General features: G+C 38.8%; 1 protein-coding gene across 1 annotated transcript; it reads right to left on the bottom strand.

The window, feature by feature from the left end:
• Window positions 1–600: 600 nt before the first annotated feature.
• On the bottom strand, window positions 601–25,707 carry LOC111327519 (dual 3',5'-cyclic-AMP and -GMP phosphodiesterase 11A). Its single transcript, XM_088740271.1, has 22 exons — window positions 24,415–25,707; window positions 21,154–21,243; window positions 19,883–19,951; window positions 19,410–19,499; window positions 18,824–18,991; window positions 18,075–18,139; window positions 17,573–17,642; window positions 16,845–16,892; window positions 14,585–14,669; window positions 12,007–12,074; window positions 11,786–11,878; window positions 10,431–10,481; window positions 9,775–9,921; window positions 8,445–8,552; window positions 7,612–7,721; window positions 6,803–6,890; window positions 6,182–6,282; window positions 5,453–5,530; window positions 4,570–4,633; window positions 3,861–3,935; window positions 2,770–2,853; window positions 601–2,146 (listed from the first exon to the last, which is right to left on the bottom strand). Exons 1-22 carry the CDS (start codon window positions 25,327–25,329, stop codon window positions 2,009–2,011), a joined length of 2,805 nt encoding a protein of 934 aa, XP_088596397.1. The 5' UTR covers window positions 25,330–25,707; the 3' UTR covers window positions 601–2,008.
• Window positions 25,708–25,779: the final 72 nt, after the last annotated feature.

The following is a 25,779-nucleotide window of genomic DNA, read 5'->3' as shown; positions in this document are numbered from 1 at the left end:
ACTGAAAAAAATCACGGGGTCACCGGGTTAGTTTTCGAATTATTTAAGCCACAAGCTAAAAGATACGTCTGAATTAGACTATAAAAGCGTTGCCATGGAAACTGCTAGCGACGAAATGACACCTATTTTTGGATAACCAATTATTATATAATTCAACCCCGTAAAAGTGTTCAACTGGCCATAGTCAGTCTTTCTGTTGTATTCTTTCAAAGTTACAGACCATCAAAAAGATGAAAACCGGTACGAGCCACCTTAAGTTAAAAAAAAAAAGAAACCTTCAACATAGCTTCATCTCTCTTTGCACGAGAATGTATTTCTGCGTCTAAATCTCATCTGTCTTTTGGGTTGTTATTTTACCTTGCTATTGTGTTTCTCTTCAAAACTTTCCGCTTCACTCGAACAGAACGAAAAGCTACAAATAGATTTCACCAGGATTCGGTATTCGTTTGTATTCCTACAGAAGCGGAAAAATCGCAGAGTAAGAAATATCCCAATAGAAATAAATACGAGCGTAAAGAAAATGGCAAGAAATCCTGCATTAAAAAATAATCAAAAAGTCATCTCCAAAAGCACAAATACAACTTCAGATGAACATTCCGGTTTTCAATAATGAAAGAAACTTCTGTTTTTGCTTTATTTAGGACAGTGACCTGTTACGACTCAGCCATAACGCTAATTTCAGAAATAACAACTAGCACCTTATAATCCAATAAATAAAGCTGTGTTTACAACAGAACTACGTCTTAGCAAAGGCGTTCTCGAGAAGCTTGGGCAACCAGAAGTTAAGAGTTCTTTAACCAGAACTTGTAAGAAACGTTTTCAAGCAATGTTCAGCTTTTCAACGAATCGGAGGAGTCTGACGCATTCAAAACAGTCCCTTTGCCTCCCAGTAACCGTTTGCGTCTCAAAACTCGTCAACGCCTGCATTTTCATACGAGTGGGAAGTTACTCTCACTGAGGCCCTATTTAAATGATCTCAGATACCCGAGACAACTTTACCGGGCGTTTACGGAGTTATGAGTTGTCCCCCACCCCCCCAACCAGTCTCTTTCAGGCAGGTTTCATATTGGAAAAATTCTAAGCCGTCTCGCCACAGCCAGGAGGGGCGAAGTATTTATATGAGAAAAAGTTGTCCCGCCTGACGGGCTTACCCTTTCGGCCGAGGCGAGATAACTCGCCCCCCCGACTCGTCTCGCCCCCTCCCCCCCCCCTCCCCAGACGAATTCGCCATTTTCAAGTAAGCGATTGGTTGAATTTTTCAAAGAAAAACTTAGCCCAGCCAAGGTATTTCGGGAAAGGGTTGTCTTGGGCTCCCGAGACCATACAAATGGGCCCTAACAACCTCAACACTCACCTAACAGTAGATACACCTGACTGTTTGTGAAAATGAAATAACCTCTCTGACTACACAGACGGCTACAAGGATTCAGACAACGAGCTAAAGATTTTGAAATTGACAGTTTCGCCGTACATCATCTCGCAATTCACTTCATCTCAGTTAAAGTAGTGAGGCGTGTCGCTCAAGCTTGGCACAGATAATTCAAATTGTTTCCCTATTACCTAACTAATCATTTGCTTAATGGATAAAGAATCTTCGTAGAAAAAATACAATACTAAGATTTTGAGACTATTCACTCCCATCCCTAACGACAAATACAAAATAGGGTTCCCTCCTATGTTTTAATAATAATAATAATAATAATAATAATAATAATAATAATAATAATAATAACAACAATAATAATAAGAATAGTAATTTATTGTGGTTATCAAGTCTTCGAAGCGACATAATATCGAGATGGGACTTAAAATCAGACATCTTGCAAAAGAAAACATGGCTGCCGGAGGCCACTGGACCAATCAGTGGCGAATTCCCCACTACACCTTGAAGCAATTGACCGCTTTAAAAGATGAGCCGATTGAATTCCGATTGCGTTCCGATTGATTCCGACCATTCACCGGCACAGTAACGAATACGATGGATAGAAGATGCAAGTACGCAGCAGTGTCACGTGATTGGTTGGTGTTTGTTCTCTTCCTCCTTTTGGCGCGCCTGCCGTTCTTTCTCCAACTCACACCAGCGGTTCTTGTTGGATTCTGCGCCATCAAGGAGAGGTCGAATATTTGGGTTGAACGTAGCCAAGCACTGAAAAGGGCAACAACGAGTCGTTGAATATAGCTAACCTAACATCCCTAACATCAGCCTGCTTATTCTCCATACTGTTCTTTAAACAATTCCTATGGTGCTGACAGGAGAATTTGTATACCGATGAAGAACTTTCTTCATTTGCTGATCATTTCCTTTTTACTCATGACCTAAGTGTTTTAATCAGTAGCGATACTATGAGGAAAAGTTCGATGCTGGTCAATCTTGGAGATTAAGGCTAAACAAGCGCTCCAATCACACACGCGTCAAATCTTTTTTCTAGAGTCTCTCTCCCAACTTGACAAAAATGTGTTTATTCATTGACAAAGCAAGATTGGTCTTTTGCATAAACTAGCCAAGTTCTTTTAAACTCTAAGGAGTCCTCACTTTATTGTCTATTTTCCACAGTAGTGTATACTTTTTTCTACCCAGAGTAGTACTGATCAAAGTTCATCTTTTTGTTGGTTCTTGGGAAATATTTCGTACATGTGGAGTTACCCGACTAGTCGAATTAAGTTTGAAGACAATGACACTGACCGTGGGGTTTCTTAAAGTTTTCAAGCCTGCAACAGCGTAACCATTGCATGAGTTCTGACGACATACGCACAATGACCTGCGCATACCTTGAAGACCGGAATTCCTGTCGTTTCGAAAAACTGTACTTGGAGTGCGGGTAGTTCATCGACCTTCTGCCTGTCCATGAGGGCCTGCAAGACAAGTGGTTAGCATCAACGGTGATTGGTTTGCATTTGAGTATGGCAAGTTACCTGGAATAATCAGGGCAGGCCGGTGATCAGTAGTCGAGGTTCCGGTTCGAGATCTGGCAGGGTGATTAGAGAAATATAGCACCGCGTTTACGTGAAACAGCAAACGTCAGCTTGCCCTTTCACGTTTCACGTTTCACGTAAAATAGCGTGAACCTTACTGCTTCAGCTTCGGGAGAGCTCACGTCAAGGTGGATTTGAAGGCGCCCTTGTAAGACTTACAGGGAATATTTTTGGTTAAATCCTGACAAATCGTTTTCTCTTCTTTTTCCGACATGTCGTACAATTTTGAAAATGTAACAGGCCATTTCCGAACTACCATTTAGCCTCCTTTCAAAACGAGGCCTGGTGTTAACCATTTTTGTGAAAATGAGTTCAATTTACATGTGAATGAAAACTTACTATCGTACGAAAGAATGAGCACCAGGACTCGCTTTGAAAATGAGGCTATAGGTAATTATAACAAAACCAAAGTAAAGCGCACGCTCTGATTGGTCAATTCAGCGTCCTTTGCCCATAGGTGTGCGCTACTGACGTGAGCAAATGCAAAGACTAGTTTTCCCCGCGCGCTTGTTTTTTCTGGTCAAGTAAGATTTGTTAAATAAAAGAAAACTCTTTTGCTACAATGTATCAATGTTATGTTATAAAACAAATGGTAAACGCCACAGTGTACAATATTGAGTTATGGATGCACGCTTCTTTCGTGCTTAGCAACCTCCCGCGTGCATCCATAACTCAATAGTGTACGCTGTGGTGTTTACCATTTGTTAATTCGGAAATGTACTATTGTTCCAGACTGAAACAGTGAGGGCATCAAAAATAGACATCGCATACAGTTAAATACATATAAAAAATCTATAATACACTGTACAAACTGTCTAATGATTAACCTGAATGCTTACTACGTGCCAATATATAAAATATAAAATAGTTCAAAGTGTTTTACTCACTGAGGGTTCCATCTTTAGCGTGTTTCGCTCCAGATCCCCTTGTTGAAAGAACTCGCTTGTCACAAGGTGGACAACCTGGGAAACCAAATCTCAGATGTTAATACTCTCCTAGATAAAATTATTTCTATTCAGGAAACACAAAACTTTTTTGCGGTCAGACTTTCAAATCACTAGTGACTCAGCCTATGCCGGCGCTAAGCCCGGGGGTGAAAGGAGGAAAATTGAGCAACCAACCCCATCCCGAAAAAACCCGAGGTCATGGAAACCAACGCTAGAGAAATAAATAAATAAATAAATAAATAAATAAATAATGATTTAAGAATGGACATCCACTGGGTGGCTATTCTTGTCCACTGTTCCAGATCGAATTGGAATTTGGAATGTTGGTTTTAGCAGAGGGAGGAAAACCGGAGGACCCGGGGAAAAACCCTCGGAGCAAGGACGAGAACCAACAACAAACTCAACCCACATGAGACGCCAGGTCCGGGAATCGAACCCGGGCCACAGTGGTGGGAGGCGAGTGCTCTCACCACTGCGCCATCCCTGCTCCCCATAACATTGGCTGGCCACGGGGGCAGCTGGACCGACTGGAAAGTGACACAAATTAAAGGCGCTCTCTGGCCGAGGCATAATGTGCAGAGACGCACGATGAGGACTGGGACTGACTACTGAACACCTGATAACCGCACACAAACGACCACCATCTCACCTCTTTCTGTATTTCCCATGGCTTTGTGGTGCCATTGAGATCACAAGCAGTCATCATCATTGCCCTAGAAAGAAAAGAATATAGCACATTCAGATCGGAAAACTAAGTTGTTCAAGTAGCAACCGCCTCCTGAAGAAGATACACTGGGTAGCAAATTGTAAAGGGATAGAAAAGAAAGGTTGTTCTAAAGGAGCAAAAACGAGACGAAAATAAACCCACGCTCACGACAACGCCAATTTGAGCGCATTTCGATAAAGTGTCATAGAGCAGTTTTCAATTGGGTCGCGAAAGTGATCCTCGATTATTTCGGGTTTACTTTCACTCGCTCTATGATTGGTCGAGAAAACTCGCGCTACCATATCTCAACCAATCAAATGCAAAACTAAAACCATTCTCAGCTTGGTCACAGGCGTTTTCCCGCGCTTCAAGCAGGTTCGTTACCAGTTTTTACTCTGAGTTCTCATTGATTAATAATGATGTCAACCTTCGCTCTGATTGATAGTTGTGACTACCTTGGTTTCGGTGTTTCAACATTCATTGAAAACTGCTCGCAAACAAAAGCAAAGGTAACCACCGCGACTTGTTCGAATAAAGGACAACATCGCCAGAAGCCAGCGAGAGGCCAAACAATCCAAACAAAGAAAGGACTAATGCACGAAACGGTGGAAAACGCATGTGCTCAAGTCACGATTGGCTTCAGTTTTGTATCTAACTAGTAAACGGGGGTAATCACAGAGCGAAGGAAAGTAAAGCCATGCCAAGAGATTCTCCAGTTTTTCTCGCTGCTTCGAAAACTGTTCTATTCTGCAATATGATATCAACAACTGCTGACTTTCAGGCAATCAAAGTATACGGCCGACTCTCAAATGAAAGGGAATCTTACTTAAGCATGTCTCGGTGATCTGGAATTTTGGGATCCAGTTCTCCTCTTTCAACCAGAGGAAAGAGGATTGACCGCTGCCTAAAGGAAAAGGAGAAGAAATTATTAATATAAACTCATAGCAATCCGGCAGTAAGCTGAAAGACTCCAAGAGCCGACGTAGCGAGAGAAAAACAGTCTCTTTCTTGTCATTCGAATGAAATAGAGGCCTGACTGTGAAAGAATGCGGTGTCTTATCTATCTTCTCTCTGAAGTGATTTCTTTTACTCTATTTCAAACACCGGTAGCACTAAATTAAAAATTTGGGCTGAGTCACGAGAGCTTCGCCATTTTCTCTTTTCTTCAAAGATTGAAGCCAAGTCACACAATCTTGATCCATTTCGGAGTACTGTTGCAAGCGCTCGGCAAGTACGCAAGTAGTTTGGGAGAACAAACACGTAAGAAGAAAGCTTTACTCAGTCTCTTCTGGATGTGACTTCTCGCTTGGTCTAAGTCACGCGCAACCGGTAAACTTGAGCGTCTTTAACGCAAACTGAAGGAAACCCGTTTCTTTTTTATCCAATGGGAAATAAAAAAAGAATAAAAAGAAACCATAAAAAAAGACAGAACTTCGACATGTTTTCATCATTTTGAACAGTTTTCCTTATGACATTGTCTGGGACAAATTTTTGTCTCGAAACGTTGAAGGATGTGGAAAGGTTTACCGCACACGGTCTCGCACGATGTACTCACCTGAAGTTGACGGCTAAATCCGTCGACAGGATCGAGTGTTTTATATAACTTATAACTTGTCTGTATTCGTCTGCGTTTAGTTTCTGGAAAATGTTATGACCCTTTCAAAACAAACAAACAAACAAACAAACAAACAAAACAAACAAAATAAGTAGCTGTTGAAAAGGAAACTTACCCCAATTCTATTTTAGGCGATTTTTAATGACGAAATGTTACTGAAAAAAGTAAAATGTTTAGTCTCACCTCATTTGAAACATTCGATACAGATTTTTTAATCGACAATGCTATGGCAAATATAGGCTAGACATTTTTAAAATTTGTTTTTATAGTTACAGTTTTTTAGAGTAAGAGTGTCATTTCCCTTCTCATATATTTTTTTTAATGTAATTTACTTTTATAAGGACAATTTCGATGAACGTTTTCTGAAATTCTTTCAATACGAACTAGTAGTTGCTTTCGCGATTTTTTTATGTAGTTCGTTTTTGTTATCAAAGTTGGTTCGGGTCTGATACGAGTCTGATCCTAGAGAACCGTATTATTATGATTATTACGTCATCGTTACTAACAGAAGCGTGTATCCAATAGCCTTTCTTAGATTTTTATCAGACATTTTAGTCTCACCTCTGTGCTAAGAATAATCACAGCATGGTTGAAATGATGATGCTCTAAAGTAGATGTAGTGTAAAGCTTGGCTAACGGCGAGTCAGTTCTGTTGGAGTAGAAAATAGTACAGACAAAATGCTGAGAATGCGGGTGACTTTAATTACTAAGAATCTAAGCAGTAGCAGACGGGATAAGCCGAAGTAGGAAATCATAGGGGTACTGATGAATTTTTAAGGACATATGGCCTTATAACTTGTGGGAGACGAGGCTACTATGTACCATGGGCAAGGATTGGGAAGGCCGTGCGCCATGCGTATATGGCGCAAAAAAATTTTAAAATGTCGCATCATAAAACTGCTTACCGAGCCCAACATGCGCCCCAGTCTCGTGATAGGTAATAAGCAGTTCAATCTGTGTATTCATTTTGTGTTACAACAAATACAATAATGAAATATTGTCTGGCGTACATGACTGCTTCTTCGATCTGCGAACTTTCGTGTTCATTTAATTTCTTCCCCAGACCTCTACTCGCACTCAGTTCACAAACGGACAAAGACGAAAAGGACAGCAAAAAAGACGAAAAGGACAGAAAACTTGAGTGCGCGACCCCGGGCCGAAATTTATTCAAACTTGTTTAATAATTCATTCAATTTATTTGGTATAAATACGTCATTTTAATGATAACGATCATACATCATCTTCCTATGTGAGGCTTTTTTTTTTAATATTCTTCGATTGATTTTTTCATGCAGGCTCAAAAAGCCCTAACACTGTTCTCGGTCTGTTTAGTGAATTTAGCTCACTCAGAACACACCGGGGCAACTTACTTAGTCTGAAAGGCGTTGTTGGTCCCTCTGTGGTCCAAGTCATGACACAGACACCCAACAATCAATCCAAGACATTCCAGATTGCTCATAAATTTATTCATTCCTCCAGTCTGTTGAACACAATTAAATAGAAAGAAACTAAAATTTACGCTGATCATAAATCGTTAACCAATGCGCCAGAAATTTAGGGTACACCCTAACATCAGTAAGAATAATTTCCGTACTGTTCTCTGAACAATTTCTTGAGTGGTGAAAAGGAGAAATTGTTAGAACAATAAAGACCTTAATTTGATGATCATTTCCTATATTCTCGTGATCTAGAAGTAGTATTACAAGGAGAAATTGGATGCTGGTCACCCCTGGGGACCTAAAGGGTTAAGACGAAGATAAGAACATATGCTTTATAAAGCGCAAACAGGCTTCTAAGTGTCTCATGTACTGGTCGCCACAGGAAAAAAAAAAATCAGTGGCAATCGACTGAGGCAAAGAACAAGTAGTGTAAGTATCTGAACAACTACGCACCTACCTCTCCCCTCCCCTCCCCTCACCCAAAACTGAGGAAAAGAACGAGTAGTGTAAGTATCTGAGCCACTGCGCACCCCAACCTCGTTCCCAGGGTCTCTCATCTTCCCTCGCTCGCTCCAGGGAGCGGGAAGATGAGAGACCCTGGGAAAGAGGTTGTGCGCACCCAACCCCCCCTAACCCAACAACAGTCAACTGATAACAAGTTACGGTTAATGTTGAGTTAGGGGAGGGGTGGGTGCGCAGTTTCTCAGATACTGTCAATGATCAAGTGCCATTTTGTTATTATTGGCTAATATAACTTAACTTACCGTGAGCATACAAAACATTGACTGAGCTACATTAAAGGCGTGTCTCCAGTTGTGGTAAATCACATTTCTGTAATTCTTCCGAACCGTTAACAACCACCTACATAAAATCTGAAAAAAAAGAAAAGAAAAAAAAAAAAAAAGAAAAAATGAAACTGTTTTCAAGAAATTGATCTCCGACGAAAAAATCTGTTCGAAAAAACAAAAAATCAGTAGCAACCGGACAACAGCAATTACAGAAACTAAGCACCGTCATAACTTCCATTGAAACCAAAGTCCCCTTTTTCCCTTTTACCCTCAGGATCTGTTCACCAACTCTCCTTCCTCGTTGGTAAAACACTTCCTTATGCTATGAGAATTTGGAATTTGAACTTTCCTTAACCTTAATTGTTAGATAATTTGGTCACACTGAAAGGAGAAGTTACAAGTTTTAAATTCTCTCTAAAGTGTAGAGATTTAATGAAGAGTCCATGAACTCAATAAGTAGACACTAAATGGATTTTATAAGTTTTATAACGCTGCGCTTTGTGAGACTATTTTACGTTTGTTTATTCAAGCTAGCCTCGGCAAAAAAAAAAAAAAAAAATCAGTAATATTTAAAATTGTTAAAAACTGGATCATTGGATAATGCAATTCACGACTTTTTATTGGCTTAGCCATTATGGTATATAAGCCAATATACCATAATCTACAAATATCGTAAGCATACGCATCACCTTAAAATTAACAGGGAGCTAAAAAATTTAATAAAATTTAATAATGTAATTTAACGTTTTTAATAAAACAATTGTTCCACTCGCGCTTGTTGGATATGAGATGATTATGGCCAAAGAGGCGCGTAGCGCCGAGTTGGCTATCTACCATCTCTTATAGTTCACCACTAAATTTTCTCCGGTTCTTACTGGTTTAAATCGATCACGTGACGCGATGGTGTTCATCCGTGGAGAGATACTATCAGCCCGTAGTGCCCGCCCGCGGAAAATACCCGGATGAATAGTGCCCGTCCGCGGAAGATACCTGGATTGATAGTACTCATCCGTGAAAAGTTTTGAATAGTTTCACGACCGCGAAGTTAGGCAGATCGGAAAAACAGTGACTTTTCAATTCTGACAGGTATAACGTATTATTTAGCCAATGTACGGTTGCGAATTATTGACATTTGTGACAAGCTGTAGGCGCGGAAGAAAATTTAGTGGTGAACAATAAAAACTAGCATATTTGTTTTAAGAACATCAAATTTCCGCGGGGTAACTATCAGCCGATAGTTTATCGACAGAAACACTCTATTGTTTAAATATCCAACGCGCGCTCGTGGAATAATTGTTAATTATACCTCATAGTCTATGTGAAATTCGTCAATGAAGCCACAATCAATGAACATCCTAAGTGAGGCTTGAAGCATCTGATCAGGCTCCAGCGAAAAGTCATCAAACTGAAAACTGTCCACCTTGAATTCCTCAGCTTTAGACACTGGTGTGTTCTGCAACCGGCAAGAGAAAGAAAAGCCAGGAGAAAGAAAAGCTCGTTACTCAGCTAACACACGTAAAATCTGAAAATAACCTGCCGTGTCTGAACAAAAGAAAAAGGGATTTGATCACAATTTAATCTTTACTGACAACTTTTTTAGAAGAGAAGTATGCTCTAGAAACTGCGCCGTTGACAAGACAATGAAAAAATTTATGATTTGCCGCGTTTTGAGATTCTGATGTGCTATAAATTCGGCCATGGACGCCACCATTTCGAAAACAATTCTGTAACCTGGCCATATACACTCGAATGGTGGGGAAACTCCACGTGCGACAGCTACTGCTCTTGGTTATCGCAAGAAAATCATTATTGGAGTCAAGACTGCCTTTTTGAGTAGCGCCAAAACAGATAGCCAGGAGGTGGAAAATAGGAGAGAAACTTTGTAACGACGAAAAAAACGGTGGGTCCAAAACGCACGTCACTCGTGATGTAAGAAAATTAATTATTTGAAAGTGTTCTTGCCTTCAATCTCTCAATTTCACCTCTCTTAGCAGCAGCATGGTAAGAAAGAACCTGGGTAAAGAGATACATCGGAAATATAAGTTAAAAAACAATGCAGGCTAAATTTTACAAACGCTTTTAAGCAATATCAATTGACGTTTCAGTATCAATACAATCACAGTAAGGATGAAACCTACTTGACCTTTTAATCGAAAAATCACTGAAACCAAAGAAATGTTGCATTGGAGCAGTTTTCGTCTGGGTGTCCAAAAGTAATCTGTGGTTACTTTGGTTTTGTTTAACTTCGCTCCGTGATTGGTCCAGAAAAATAGTCCCAGCTTCTTAACTACTCAGATTCAAAACTCAAACCAGTCGTGATTTGGTCACACGAGTATTCCCACGTTTCACCCAGTTTACCTGTTTTTTACTTTGAGTTCTCATTGGCTAACGATGATTTTGACCTTCCCTCCAATTGGTTGTTGCGATTAGTTTAGTTCGGTTTATCGAAACTCAATTGAAAAACGGCTCTAATCGAAGCCTGCTTTGGGCGTTAAGATATTAACGAGGCGTGATGATATCGAGAGTGCATGGTGAAAAAAGGAGGTTTGGGTCAAGCTGATAAACGCCCCAAACCTAGCTTCCTCTTTTAGCTTACTGGAGGCGTACAACAGGCTCCTGATCTAGATGTTAATTCTCTTTCCTATCTACCTCATGTTTCTCGCAGTTTAAGCCCTTGGAAGCTACTGTTGAATCAAACAAATTCTAGTCGGTTTTTTTCCTTCCTTCTCGTTACCTTTCTGATTCAGACTGAATTATTATTTTAAGGAGACATTCCTTTTTGCTTACTCTTGAAAATGAGGGGCTTATATAAGTAAAATTTGAGAGGCTTACAATAAATATCCAATACATTATTACATTTTTCTCTTCCTCAACAAAGTTTTTGTATGTCTGTAGCATCCAAGGTAGAAAAACTTTCATGGTTAACACTTACGACTATGACTGGATATGCATTAGTACTAATCAAAAGAGCAATTTTGAATTGAGTATCGCAAGTAATCTGAGATTGCATTTCTTTTGCTTTACTTCTATCTGTGATTGGTCCAGAAAAATCGTGCAACTCTATCAACCAATCAGATGCAAAAATAAAACCAATCACGATTTGGTTGCACGCGTTTTCCTGCGCTTTGGGTAATTGTTTTTTTTTTTGTTAGTTCTCACTGGCTCTTCAAAGTATTTTTTTTTCTTGTGATTGGCCGTTGTGATTACTTTGGTTTTGTTTTTACCATATTCAATCAAAAGCGCTCTCTTTTTCTAAATTAACTTGAGTAGTAATCTGCAGTGACGAACCTTACTATCTAACTGATATTGTTACCTACCTCAATTGCTACTTGCTGCTTTGCTTTTGCCTTTGCCATTTGGTCATAAATCATGGTGTTGTGAATCCCAAGTCCACAAAAAATGGCGAATGCCTGACAAGATGAAAATTGGACTGTGAATCAGACTTTGATATACAAACTAACTAACTTTTGCTACAGCCTGACTGTTCAATAATAATCTGGTCAAATGAAAATTATATGTTTAATGAATGCTGTCCTACCTCAAATAAGGTTTCATCGCTCTCATCAAATGGTTTGTTGTTCAGTTTGCTGATTAACTGAGCAACGCCTGAAAATAAAAAAGACTTGAATGAGAACTAATAGGGTCACCGTAGATAGCATGTCGTGAAATTACATCGTATTAATAATTTATCAACCGGGTGCTTTGAAACTAAATCCACAGTGATCACAGCAGCTAATAAAATAAAACATTTAATTGCCAGGAGCCATTTGAGGACCCAAAGGGAAGATATGCTGTAGTGACCAAGACAGAATTTCTCCTAACAATAACAGTGCAATAACCGCCGCCTGGTAAGTTCAAGTGGTAGGGTGCCGGCCGGACTGTTGTGCGGGAGGTCGAGGGTTCGAGCCCCAGACGGACCAACACTAAAGGTCTTAAAATAACTGAGGAGAATGTGCTACCTTTCTATTATATCGAGAAATGGATAGACATTCCAGTCTTCTTGGATGAGGACGAAAAACCGTAGGCCCTGTCTCCTGCATCTTCTCTGTACTAACATCCCACTCAAATTCTAAGATAACGTTACTGAAAAATTTTATTAAAGAAAATACCTCGATAGAGCATTTTAAGATCAGTAGGACGTTTTAAGTACAATTTTAGTATTTATGAATCTTTTATTAGGTATTTTTATATTTAGTGGGATTTGTTAGGGGCCATTATGTAAACTACCGGGTAACCGGTAATAATGTATTTTACCCTCGGTAAAGAAAGTGTTTGTTTGTTACTCGTTAGCAGGGGACGTTAAAGAACCTACATACTTATCGCAAAGAGTACGGAACGTAGCTCCCGGAATTGCAGTCCGGCCTGCCTACTGAAATTGGGGGCATCTGTTAAATGAGTCTTCACAAAAAAATTGTAAACTGCTGTAAGCAGTCTGTTAAGTCCCCCGCAAAACATTGTAATGCGCATTTGATCATATCCCAAGGTTAATTTGCGCAATATAAATCAAGGCTGTGGTCGAGCAGCGCCCAGTGGCCCCTGGCACCTTACTTTTGCTCTTGGACGACTCAGGAGTTTTAGTTTTTTCATACAAAGCATATGCTGGGCACCCTGGACTTCACAGTTTCAAAGCACTAGGTTCCATTCAATTTTTCCTTAGAGCACAGCCTTGTAAATGTTAAATTATTACGCAAAAGCAAGCAAGGAACCAGTGTCAAATTCTCTGAACTATAACATCTTGAGAACTGCATTGCAGACAGTAAAGAGGATTGCTATGAGATCAGTTTTGTGAGTGAAAAGGTGATGGGTTACAACCATTCGGCTGAGACCAAACAAAGCAAAGTTTAACTACAAAACCAAAGCAAACCATAGTCACTTCCAAAGATTGGCCCACAGCTACATTGTATCCATAGCTTTAACGACGGGCTATTTACGCTAAAAAACGTCAGCTTTGAAACTCTTTAAGGTGGTCAATTCACATTATTAACTCAGTTGATAAAACGAAAATTACCTTGTTATGATCCCCCACTGACGCAGTTCCACAGTTTCTTTCTCTTCTTTCTTCATATTTAACAATTATTCGCCGAAGGCGAGGTGAATATCGTCGAATAATCCCCGAGACGAAGTCGAGGGGATTATTCGACAATATTAACCGAACCTGAGGCGAATAATTGTTTTAGCATAATTTCAGAGCTGAACAACAGAGAAATGTCTAAAATCATAACATTTTAGTAACATTTATTAACATTTTATATAAACCGCGTGGAGCGGTTTATATAGCGTCATATAAGGAACCGCTCGACCAATCAGATTGCTGGAAACTCTTTGCTCAGCTCTGAAATTATACTAAATAACAATATAGACAACGAAAACCTGTTTCGAGCAGGAGATTCAAACCTCAGTCAGCAACCCTACTCCCTACTCTCATGGTCTCTCATGATCACCACTATTAACAACAGTTCTTCCCGGGACTACACTTGCCCAGGTGATCAGACAATACTATCACCTAATAGGGACCTTAAGAATCCAAGACGGCGACGCCAAGGAAGACTTCGATAAAAATTGAATTTCTACTCTTAGTTAGAATTTCAAAATGGCTGCAAGAGCTTACTGTCTCATACAGCGCCACAGCTCAACTTCAGCATGACGTATAAAGTAGCCGTTCAGTTCCAAATGGAAATTAAAATAATTTGCCGTCGCGATTTCGGTTCGCAGACGACGCAAATTTTGGCGATTTCACGTTGTTGTTTTGCATAGGACGGCTAAGAAATGTACAAAGTTTCAAAACGCACGTGCTGAGCTATTGTTTTGCCAATTAGATCTATTGTTTTTCCACGTCCTCGTTGCCGTCGCCGGCGTGGTTTCTTGAGGTCCCTATTCTCGCTGTACCCCGGATCATCAAACACCTCTAAATTATGCGACGATGCGTCAATCACTTGATCTCCAACCTAAAGACTGAATTAATTTCCTGTTAGCCAGCAGAATAACACTCTCACCAATAATTAATAATTAATAATTAATTAATAATAATTAATAAATAATAATAATAATAATAATAATAATAATAATAATAATAATTAATTAATAATTAATGTTAGCAAGCAGAATAACACTCTCACCAATAATTTCAAACTTGTTGTTTCTGATTGGCATGCACAATATCGGCCGACGAGCATCAACACCATTGTCCGAGCTCATTGCAATCTGTTGAAAATATATACATTTTTTTAATTTTCATTATTGGCAAAAGAGGCACCAGTAGTAATAGCATCTATCTATTGGCCTTACCGCTTTGTTTTTTCAAATTCACTCAACCAGTCAAGGGTTTAACTCTATGCAACCATGCTGATCTCTTAATTAGCTCAAAGTAAACTCTGCATAGTGATCAAAAGTATATACAAACTCAACGGTCATGGTGACGCAAGGAATCTGATTGGTTTGCTATCTCGTACTAAATTACTGAACATTATTCACTCCCAAGTGGGTAAATTAGGTGTGATTTTGAATTCAGTACACTTTCCATGACAAACAAACATTTTGTAAATAAAACTGTCCCAAAAAAAAATCGCAAAAAAAACGGCAACCAAAGTTGCTGACAAGATTTTTTTTCACTGAGGAAAATATTTCAATCGATTTCCCTCATATTATGTTCAATATAGGTAACTAAACACCTATGACCCATGAATATTACCTTACCAATGTAATCTTACAACGCGTTCAGGAAGAAAATGATCTTGGTGTTACTATATCTAGCACTCTATCGTGGGACTCGCACGTTGTGCGCATTGTACTCAAAGCTAATAGAATGTCGGGTCTTTTAAAGAGAGCTTTCCCACTTATCACAGACATTAAAGTCAGGCGAACACTTTATCTATCTCTCGTGAAGTCGAAGCTCTCTTATGCGACAGAGGTATGGTCTCCTGCTAATGTCAACTTGAGAACGGTCTTTGAAAGAGTCCAGAGGCGCGCATGCGCAACTCGCTGGATACTAAGAACTAGGTTTGGCGAGATGTCCTATAAACAACGACTGCTGACTCTTCGCTTAGTACCACTAACTTATGACAGGGAACTCAGAGATCTTACCTTTCTCTATAAATGCATTTCTGGACATACCGACTAAAATATTGATAGGCATGTTACTTTTGTCACACATGGCCGATCTCGCTCTAAGAACCCTACTCTCGTACTAAAACCTGCTTACTGAAAAACTGCAACTTTTCAGTCCTCTTTTTTTAATAGAATTGTTCAACCCTGGAACATTATCTGTAATCTCGCCTCTCGTGACAATTTTTCGAGTCTAAGTATTTTTAAAAATTTTCTGCGCGCCACTTAGTTTACTTTACTGGACACTACTTATAATATTGACATGCCCTGCACCTGATTTCTCTCCCGTAACTGCCCTTGCCATCGCTCTTAATTTTTATCTGACTGATTTTATTTGCACTGTACTGTACACTATCTAAATTTAATCATAGTTAAATTATCTAAGTTAAATTTTAGTTTTTTATCGGATATATATATATATTTTTTCAGATTTCGAGTTGCGCCTCGCATGGGATTTTGTTTCCGTCCGCGCAATCCCATTTGATCCTTTTTTTTTTATTATTTCTTTTATTTCTGTATATGAATAACTTATGAGACCAATAAAGTTGATAAACTAAACTAAACTCTTTATTGCTGCAATTTCTCATTAAAGTGAGTAATTCGCATTGTAGCCTGATTTGCGCTAGCATGATAAATTCCCTTTGGACATTTTTAGGGGAACCAAACTCACCTCAATAAGCATAAATTATCAGAAAAATAACATTTAAATGCAATAAGACATTTTGTGCACACTTGTGTGAACTTCAACTGTCCACATGAAAAAATTTTCAGACAGTATACTATCCACTGCCCCTGAATCAATGAAGGAAATAATCACCAACTAAAGAGGTCGGCCAGTTAGCCCAATGGATAGTGCGCTGGACTGTTGTGCGGAAGGTCGAGGGTTCGAGACCAACACTCAAGGTCTTAAAATAATTGAGAAGAATTTGCTACCTTTCTTTAACATCGAGAAATGGTTAGATATTCTAGTATTCTCGGATAAGGACGAATAAACGGACGTCCCGTCTCCTGCAGGGTTGGGGTAGGAGACGTTAATTCCCCACACACGAGATTACTGTGTGGTGGATGTCCTCCCCTGGGGTGGGATGGGTGGGAAGATAGCAGGTCCACATCAGCAAATAGCTGCCATATTTCAACCTGCTCAAACACATAAAGGAGATGAAATAAAGGAGATGACAGGCTCTTGATTGTTAAACTAAGTCTCCTTCTCTACACCTCAGAAAATGTATAGATGACCGTCTGGAGAATATACATACTGATGAGTTAAAAACTTACAATTCTCTTCAACCTCTGGTCTTGTGCAGCATCAGGGACATTAAGAGTCTTCAAAAAAGGTGAGTTAACAAAAAAGTGAATGTGCAATTCATATCATTGTGCACTATTACTTCAGAATCTAACAACAGTGCATTCAATGATTGAATTATGAGACATGATTAATTTTTGGCTTGGACCTTAGATGCCATCAAATTACTGGTACATCTTCCTTTTTAGCAGATGCGCTGTTCAACAATTTTTGGGGTCACTGAGCTAACACGTCTTGGTTTAATAAATTCAATGATATGGCAGGTGAGAAAGTTGATATAACATCCCCCCTACCCCCTGCCTCCACCAGACCCAACTTAAATTGACTGCAGTATTGCTAGAGAAAGGTGACAAACTGCTCCTTGAAAACTACTCCAATATGCATGTCTCCAGTTACTATTTTCAGGTGATGGTTCCTCTTGGAGATCTACCAGGTATGGGCCTCTAATTAAGGCCTGTTAAGAGGCACCACAATCAGTGCTACCTTGGGGCAGCTTTGCTTCAAAATTTGTTCCTTTGGGACTGTAAAGGCTTACAGGATGTGTTGACCAACCATTAAAATATGGTTATCACAAAAATTTAATGATTATAATAGAGGAATTAAGTTCATCAAAGATGAAAATGAACCAACATATCTGGAACAATCCAACCCTTAACCTTAGAGGATTTAATAAGGTTAATTTACAAGTCATTTGTGTTACCTTTCCAGTGGATGCGACAAGTTTGGCTATTCTAGTACTAAAAGACCCATCATCTCTTCCTTCGCTATAACTATAGATTGAATCAAAAATATGAAAGTCAATCAGACGAAGTAGGACACTCCCCTAGAGGGACATAAACTTTGGTGCCCAATGAACAAAATGTCTCCATAAACTTAGTATCTTTATTTTCCTTCAATGGATGTCTCTATCCAGGGGACACTTTTTCTAGTCCCAAGGCTGTCCCTCAAATAAGGTTCAACTGTATGTAATCACATTGGCTAACCAGGAGTTCCCTACAGAAAAAGCATGAAAGGGAATGACTAGTTGAGCAGACCTCAAATGTCATCAATCAAGTGTCAGCATATCAGTAGCCATCATATGTGTTTGTTTAATTTATATGTGGTGCTGTCCGGGTTAAACTGACAGTTTTTAAGGAGTATCAAACACCTTGCAGGTTACAGCCATAGAAATTGAGTAAATAAACAGATGAAAAGAAACTTACATTGTGCTATTACTGTTGCGACCTCCTGACACTCGGAGATTGAATACTTTAGTTATTCGTAAATCCTAAAAGAGAAATCATAGAGATGAAGAATAAACTTAATGTGATTCCCATTGACAAGTTACTTGTCCTCACTATGGTCATGGTTCATGATCTGCCAAGAAATCACAGATGGCACATCAATGGGTGGTTCATAATTTACTTCCTATAAGGCTAAGTACACCCAATCCTGTAGAGAACCATAATGAAAGCTGACCTGTATAGGGCCATACAGGATGAAATAAGCCAGTCTGGAATCAGGCCCCACACTTGATACAAAGCTAAGTGGTGTGTTTTCAAAGAATTCGAGTTCTAATGGTGGATTTAAACTTCCAAAAAATAAAAAAGAGAGAAATAAGTTGTGTTCTTCCTTGAATTCTGAGTTTCTTCATCTGACTCAAAGAAATAACAAAGAAGATTTTACTGTAAAAATCTTCTTTGTAGTTTTCCAGCACTTACTGTCTTATATATGTAATCATGTCCTAGTTAGGTTCAAAAATAATTACAGAACTTTTCAGACTTTTGGGTCATACAAGAAAATACTTATTAACTGAGTTTGGGCACACCACATGGGAAAGTATTTGGCTCTCAGTCATTACACATGATGGACTTCACACCACTCTGTCCCCACATCATGACCTCTGGGCCAAATATTTTCCTGTGCCACTCTCCCACTCAGTCCATAAATATTACACAGTATTACTACCTACCTGTGATCTTTCCTCTGCCAGACTGTTGCCAAGGACTGGGTGCACCAACAGGAGAACCGAGCATCGTTCACATTTTAGCATTGACAAAGCACGCCTCATAATTTTATGCACTACCTTGTCCAGTGAGGTCTGTTCTTCAAAGATGTCATGAACTAGCTCTAGCAATGCCTAATTTCAAGAACAACAGGAAGACAAGCTGATGGTTACCCTTTGGTACAGCTATTCCTAAATTACAGATGTCAAGACATCGCACTCCCATCAATCAAATGAGCTAACGACAAACAATGGTTGCAATTCATTGATACTGACTTCAGGTGGAAATATTTTTGGGGTCGGGGAGGCCCCACAAAGTATTATGTGGAATTAAACCTCCAATGAGCAAATACCCCTCGAGAACTGCAATTTTTCTTTGACAATCTGCTAACCCAAGCTCAGTACTAACTTGCACTATGAACACATTTTTTACTAGAAAACCTTCTAAGCAAGTGCTATTTAAATCTGAGAAACACTGGTGAGTTCTCTCCTAGAAGTCTGCAATTATTTCAAAACATTGAAGGCGGAAAGTCCAATGAATTATTATTCTTACCCTATTTCTGTTGAATTCCTTTACAGATAGCTCAAACAGCTTTGCATTGGTAATACCAATTCCACAAAATGTCAGATACATTTCACAGACCTGAAAAGGGTTCTAAATCATGAAAAATACCTACTACAATCTCCAAGCTTAGTGAGAACTTTACTTGGTAATTCAGTGCAGTACTTAAGCAATTGGTGAAGTGAGCAGTCAGTTCACTAAAGAGTGACTTGAAAGTAAATATGCCTTTCTCACAGCTCAGGGCTCAACACTAACTTTTCAAGTTACTAGCCAAGTGGCTAGTGACAACTTAGATGTTAGAACAATTTCAGTTTGTTTACTAGCCAAACTGGCTATTGGAAATTGAAAACCACTGGCCAAAACTGAATTTCTTCTAGTCTGTGGCTAGTTAATAACCCGTTAGTGTCAAGCCCTGACAGGTTTTTATTTGAGTCATATCTAATAATTTGGGAACAGATACTTACCTCTTCATCTTCTTGCGTAAATGGTACAGGTCCAGGCATTTTGTTGATTATCTGAGCGACACCCACCACCTATAAAGAAAAAAAGAGAAATGAAAGTAGAAATATATAGAGAGTATATCAGTTACAGCACAAGTTACATTGATTTCTGACAAGTATACTGTTTGTTATGAAAAAGTCGTGCCTCCCACAAATGGATTGCTGGAAAAAATTAATACCCATTCCTCATTTTCTTGAATGACTGAATGACTTTATTGGATTACACAATTACTGGGAAAACCAGTAGTTCTCATTGTGGTCCTCTAAAACTACAAAATTAAATAGCAAAAAATGAAGAAAAATACAATTAAAACATAAAAATTAATTAAAATTTCTGCTTATGATAAGATTATCCACTCTAGAGTTCCAATCTATATATTTCTTGAGTAGTTGATTTCTAAATTTACAAAGGGAGGTGAGACCCTTTGTAGTACTGTCTTGCTTGTTCCATAATCTAGTGCGACTTGCAAGAGATGAACGCTTGCCAGTCATTGTGCTAAAAAAAATATATCCTTATTAAAATCTTTATTTTGGTCTAGTTGAAAGTAATCAGACAGTATCTGAATATTCTTTTAAGACAAGAAAAGCTGATTTAGACAAAGTAAATTCCTGCAGTTAACCAAATAACAAAAATTAGGAACCCTCACAACTTAGAGGAAACTATATAATATATATTTCAAACATTCTTGGTAATTAGAGATGATCAACATTAGAGCTAGTCTTTTCTACTCTTATGGCCCCCCTGTTTTCTGTCTCCCTTTTAATGAGCTGTAATGTGGCTATAGCCATATAGCTTTCAATAATAGAATTATAAATATCTCTCACTCTTGCAGCGCTTTTAGACAAATAGTTTTCTTTATTTCTATAAGCTGTTTTCATTAGGGTTTTCCGGAGAAAAGTAGCAAGGGAATAGAGTATAATAAAAAGAAAGTCTTATATATGTCTGAATAAAAGTAGCTGATGTCACTGAAATTCAGACAGAATTTGGTGTAGTACTGTACTAACGACCAGAAAATTCTGTAATCTCTGCTTGGGGTGCCTAACAAACACAATCTTTCATGCCATCTATCTGCCCCATTTTGTAAGTTCTACTTAATTTTAAAAAAGTTAAATGTAATATTTTCAAAAATTTAATTTTGCTGTCAGAGCTTCAAGCTGCAAGTAATGACCCTTGAAGCAACCTTGAGGCACTCTTCACTCCAAAAAATAAAAAATTGCATTAATCAACTCCTTACCTCTCCTTCATTGTTCTTTACTGGCTTACATAACAAGCTCTTGGTATGGTAGCCTGTCTGGCGATCAACCTCCTTGTTGAAGCGTGGATCCTGTGAGAAGAAATGACCACAATTGTTACCTGATGCAGTAGACTAGGTGATAATTAAATGAAACTGTTTTCTTAATTTTCTGATACAGCTCAGACAGGACAGTTTAGCCCCATTAAACCCGATCATTTATGGCAAGGACTTATAAGACAAGGTTCAAAATATCCCTGCTGAAATCATTCATTGGTGCTCTGACCTATTTTATCTTTCAAAAACAAGCCAATACCTTCTGAAACATCAGAATGTTGCCTTCCTATCACCCACAACCTGACTGACAATTACAATATTACAAGCATTCTGGATATTGCATTTAAAACTAAAGTTTGCATCAACAAACATATGAAACATATGTGTGAACTGCGGTTATGAGACGTATATGAGAACGATCCTTCGCAGTAAAGCACTATTTGAGCAATAGTGAAAATCAGACCTGAAAAAAAAAAAAAAAAAAAAAAAAAAATTTCAGGCCTGTACAGGCCTGAAATTTTTTTCAGGTCTGATTTTCACTATTGCTCAAATAGTGCTTTACTGCGAAGGATCGTTCTCATATACGTAAAGTTTGCATGTTATTGAAAGGCACAACATTATTAATTGATGCCTGAAGATGTAGCTAGTGACAATTTGGTATTAGACTGTGTAGTGTTGTATCTTCAAGCATGTATTTATGGTGGGAATAGATCAGCATGACTGTATATTAACTATAAATATCAATGTTGTGAATTTTAGTTAAGTGATGTGAATATTGATTAAAGGGTGTTGTAAGTTGTTACCGGAATATTGTTAGACTTTACAGATTGGACATGAATATATAAGGACTCTAATACTCATCTTGCAAACACAAACAGAGAAATTTGATGTTGCTGACATTTGAAAGGAACTGAATTCAACTGACAAAAATGCAATTAACAAAATCCTAAACAGAGGGATATGATTCACTCTTTAAGATGTTATACTGGCTTGGTGAGAACTGTATCTGATATATGTTGTGAAAGACCTTTGACATACTTCTTTAAGGAGCCTACATTTACAGGCCTTTTCTCCTAAAGAAAAAACTGGTTTTGATCTTAAACTGAATTAAATTTTCTTATCTATAATTCTGTATGTTCTTTTTATTCTTCTTCCTTAAGAAAGAGGTCTCTATTTCATTCTACCAAAATTCAGAGCTGCTCCACTGACTGGTTCTTAGATTTATGCAACTTCAACTTTGAAGCTTCTCCTGAGAGAATATTTAAAAAATATGGGCTCTTAAGAAATCCTATACTTTCAAATTGCCAACGGTTTTCAAGCTTGCAGTGATAGGCATTCTACATTTGCAAGTAATTGTGTGGGTACAAAATTATTTGATTATCTTCAAGGCCAAGACCTAACAATTTGTTAGATTTAAATGTAATTATATGCTGCTTAATGTTAGAAAAAGTGTAGCACGGTAAAAAAACTAGAATATGATAACTATTTGAGGGACTAAGCTAAAAAAAAAAAAAAAAGTCAATAAGTGTTACTTTTTTGGTATGTGTTGAAAAAGAAAACTGAAATATTGTTATGGATGATTAATTATACAGGAAAATGCCAAAAAGGGTAAAACAAAATACAAACATGAAAAATTAACAAAGAAAGATTTTTTTGTAAAAAGAGAAATTTTCACTTTCATCTGAAAAATTTTATTGCAAGTGACAGTCATGGAATTACTTCTGAGGAAATTAAGAGAGAACACATTTCCATCGTTCTTGTAGAACAGTAAACTTACTAAAAGGAGAATAAAGTGACTTGTATGCAAATAGGTGTTAAAACAAGCCCATTGCCTATTAACGCACGGGGAACCTGCACTGCTTAAATAAGCACTCGCGGAGATCCTGCCTGTCAACAAAGTGCTCTGGCAGCCGATCAGATTAAAACCAACCGCTTCAATGCGAATCCGTCAACGGAGGCACGCTAACAGAGTGGTTACCAGACGGTCCTTTATGTCTGGATACAAGTTGATTGCGCTCCACTGATCATCCAAATCACGTGTAGGAAGACAGAACTAAATTGAAAACTACTGTAGTAGAAGCCGCAAAAAACAATAAATGTCGGAACTTTAAAAATTTCGATTTCTTGCATCAGAGCCGCGGTCACACTGTTGATTTCATTTAGCTGTAATTTAAATGCTTAACATTCTCAGAGGTTAAAAAAGTGTTGTACAAAAAAAAAAAAAACAAAAACAAACACAAAAAAAAAAAGAGATTGCAAGAATCGATCGCTCCGAGAAATGAAAACAATCAATTCGCCCGCTGAAGTGCGAAACGCGAACATTGTTTTCACGAACGCATAACTCGTTGTGCATAATTTCAACTTTATAGCTTAATAAGCCATCATAACAATCTCAGACCGGTTGGAGAAACGTCGGTGTGATAACATTATATCGAATTTGAGTGAGATTTGATAACTCAAAAGATTTTAAAGTGTTTTCAGCTGACAACACGATTTTGTCCCCAGATACGACCAAAAGAGCTCATGCAAATTTAGAAAACCGCGAAATCATGATACATCAGCTGGAAAGACGAAAGGTGCATTTGTTTTAACATGCTAAATGTTAGTTTCTTGTACAATACCTTTCAGTATACGCGGGATTTTATCAAGGATAGTTTCCGGACTATTTTGAAATCGAAAAGCGCGGATTTTCCACAAAGCGTTTAAGTTCTCGTTTGCCTTTCTTTGAATGCGCTTCAGTTGGTAAAATACAAATAAAATGGAACTGAATTAATAGGGAACAAAAATAGGTATCCGTCCCACTTCGTTTGATTCGGGCCATCCCATTTAATTTCTGCAAATGGTATTCGGTGTTCCAAGTCCATACGACTCAAAGAAAATTGCGGGCACCAAACAAAGCAGCAAGTTGGGTGTAAGCTATCCGGTTAATGTACAAAAAGGCAAATCTGCTTGCTTGAACTGAAAGCTCGAACATTATTCTCGCGCGGTACGAGATTCGAACGACTGATCAAAATTCGAAGACACACTTGATTGCATCGATTCGAAAGCACTGGTCCGATAATTTATGGTCATGTCACCTTTTTCCGCGACGTGAAAAGGGGTATCGTTTGCAAGAAACGTTTAATCAACGGCGATTCAAGCAAGCGAATGTGGTTTACATACGCCTAAAATCCCTAATGATTTATTTATAGTTAAAACGTTACAAACCGCATATGCATCGGGGATGTTAACTGTTTCTCCAGTTTCTGCCGCGTACCCCACCAGTCCTTTGCCCCAAGGCACTCGAATTTCCTTCTGCTGGTCTATGAAATCCTTAATAGATGTCGAGTTCGGCCCTCCAACTTGCACATCAAAAACCTTTGAAACCAGTGACTGTTTACCTTTTGGTCCCTCCACAAGAAACAATGAACACCGATCAGCGTTTGTTAGAATCCCAACATTGACTAATATTTTATAACTCAGAGTCGTCAGGTCCAGATCGTTCGCTATGTCCCGTACAATCTCGAAGAAGAATTGCCGTTCATTGTTATTCTTCAAATCTAGCTTTGTCTCAGCGTTCAGGCCGATTGGAGATGGTAGACGAATTTTTGACTCAATTAGTGCCCCCAATACATGCTGTTGTCCACAATTCGGCAGCGACTTCGTTTTCCGAAGCTGTCGTGAAGGGGGACTTCTCACTCGTTTCGTTTTTTCCTCCCGAATTTCACAAGTACTCAGATCTAGAGAATCAACAACACTGGAAGATACTGGTTTTGTAAAAAACAATTTGCCTCCATAACCCAAACCAAGTTGCCGCTTCGGATTCCCCTGACGCTGAGGTTCGGAGTACCTGCGCGTTAAAGGTGATGACCGAGATGTTGGTTGACCAGCTTCACTTTCCCCTTCCTCGCTCGCATTTATAATATCCACTGTATCGTTGAAACGAAAATTCTTCTCTCCGATTTTTCTTCTACTGCAGTTCTCAATAAGCTCAACATTTGTGTCGAAGAGATCGGCACACTCTTCTCTCGCTTCATTCCATAGTTGAACCATTCGCGCGGTTCCCTTACGCACAAAATATTCCTCAGCATGTTCTGGATGGTCATCGAGCCACTGTTCCACCTGGGTGAACGATAAAGTCATTGTTTAGCCATACTTTGAGGTCAATTCAATCCCGACTGGCCACACATTATGGTAAAAGCTGAAATTTTCCCCGCTCTGCGCGGCTAAGCCGTCACTTTGTCATCAAGGATGCGATAAACCTCGGTCGATCGCGCATGTAACTTATGTAGAGAGTGTAAACAAACTGAAATTCGGCCACACTGAACGATGCAAAATTCTCGAACTGCGCCGCGATGGAAGATTCTATCCACGCATCCCACAGACGATTTCCGTATCACTCCTCAACTCAAATCAAATGCTGCTAAATCAGGCTCTTGTACATGTAACTGTATATCTGAGCAGTGTAACACAGATCCGACGATAAAACAAGGCATGCAATGGAGCAACGATACAATGTAAAACTGATGTCACGAGTCAGTTGTTCAACCGCAGACCACTACAGGATGTCGATTGAGCCTTTGTTCACTTGCC

Source organism: Stylophora pistillata, chromosome 12 (genome assembly GCF_964205215.1).
Source record: "Stylophora pistillata chromosome 12, jaStyPist1.2, whole genome shotgun sequence".
Taxonomy (NCBI): Eukaryota; Metazoa; Cnidaria; class Anthozoa; order Scleractinia; family Pocilloporidae; genus Stylophora; species Stylophora pistillata.
The sequence above is the reverse complement of the archived record's forward strand: the minus strand, read 5'-3'. Positions and strand labels throughout refer to the sequence as shown.

What these genes read in the sequence shown, in the direction of transcription:
- LOC111327519 (XM_088740271.1), bottom strand. Translation starts at nt 25,329, where the DNA reads ATGACTTTATCGTTCACCCAGGTGGAACAGTGGCTCGATGACCATCCA. An exon ending in AACAACGCCTTTCAGACTAA is followed by an intron (nt 6,891 to 7,611) that starts GTAAGTTGCCCC and finishes CTACTCCAACAG; the next exon opens with AACTGACTCGCCGTTAGCCA. An exon ending in TGATTATTCTTAGCACAGAG is followed by an intron (nt 6,283 to 6,802) that starts GTGAGACTAAAA and finishes TTGTTTTGAAAG; the next exon opens with GGTCATAACATTTTCCAGAA.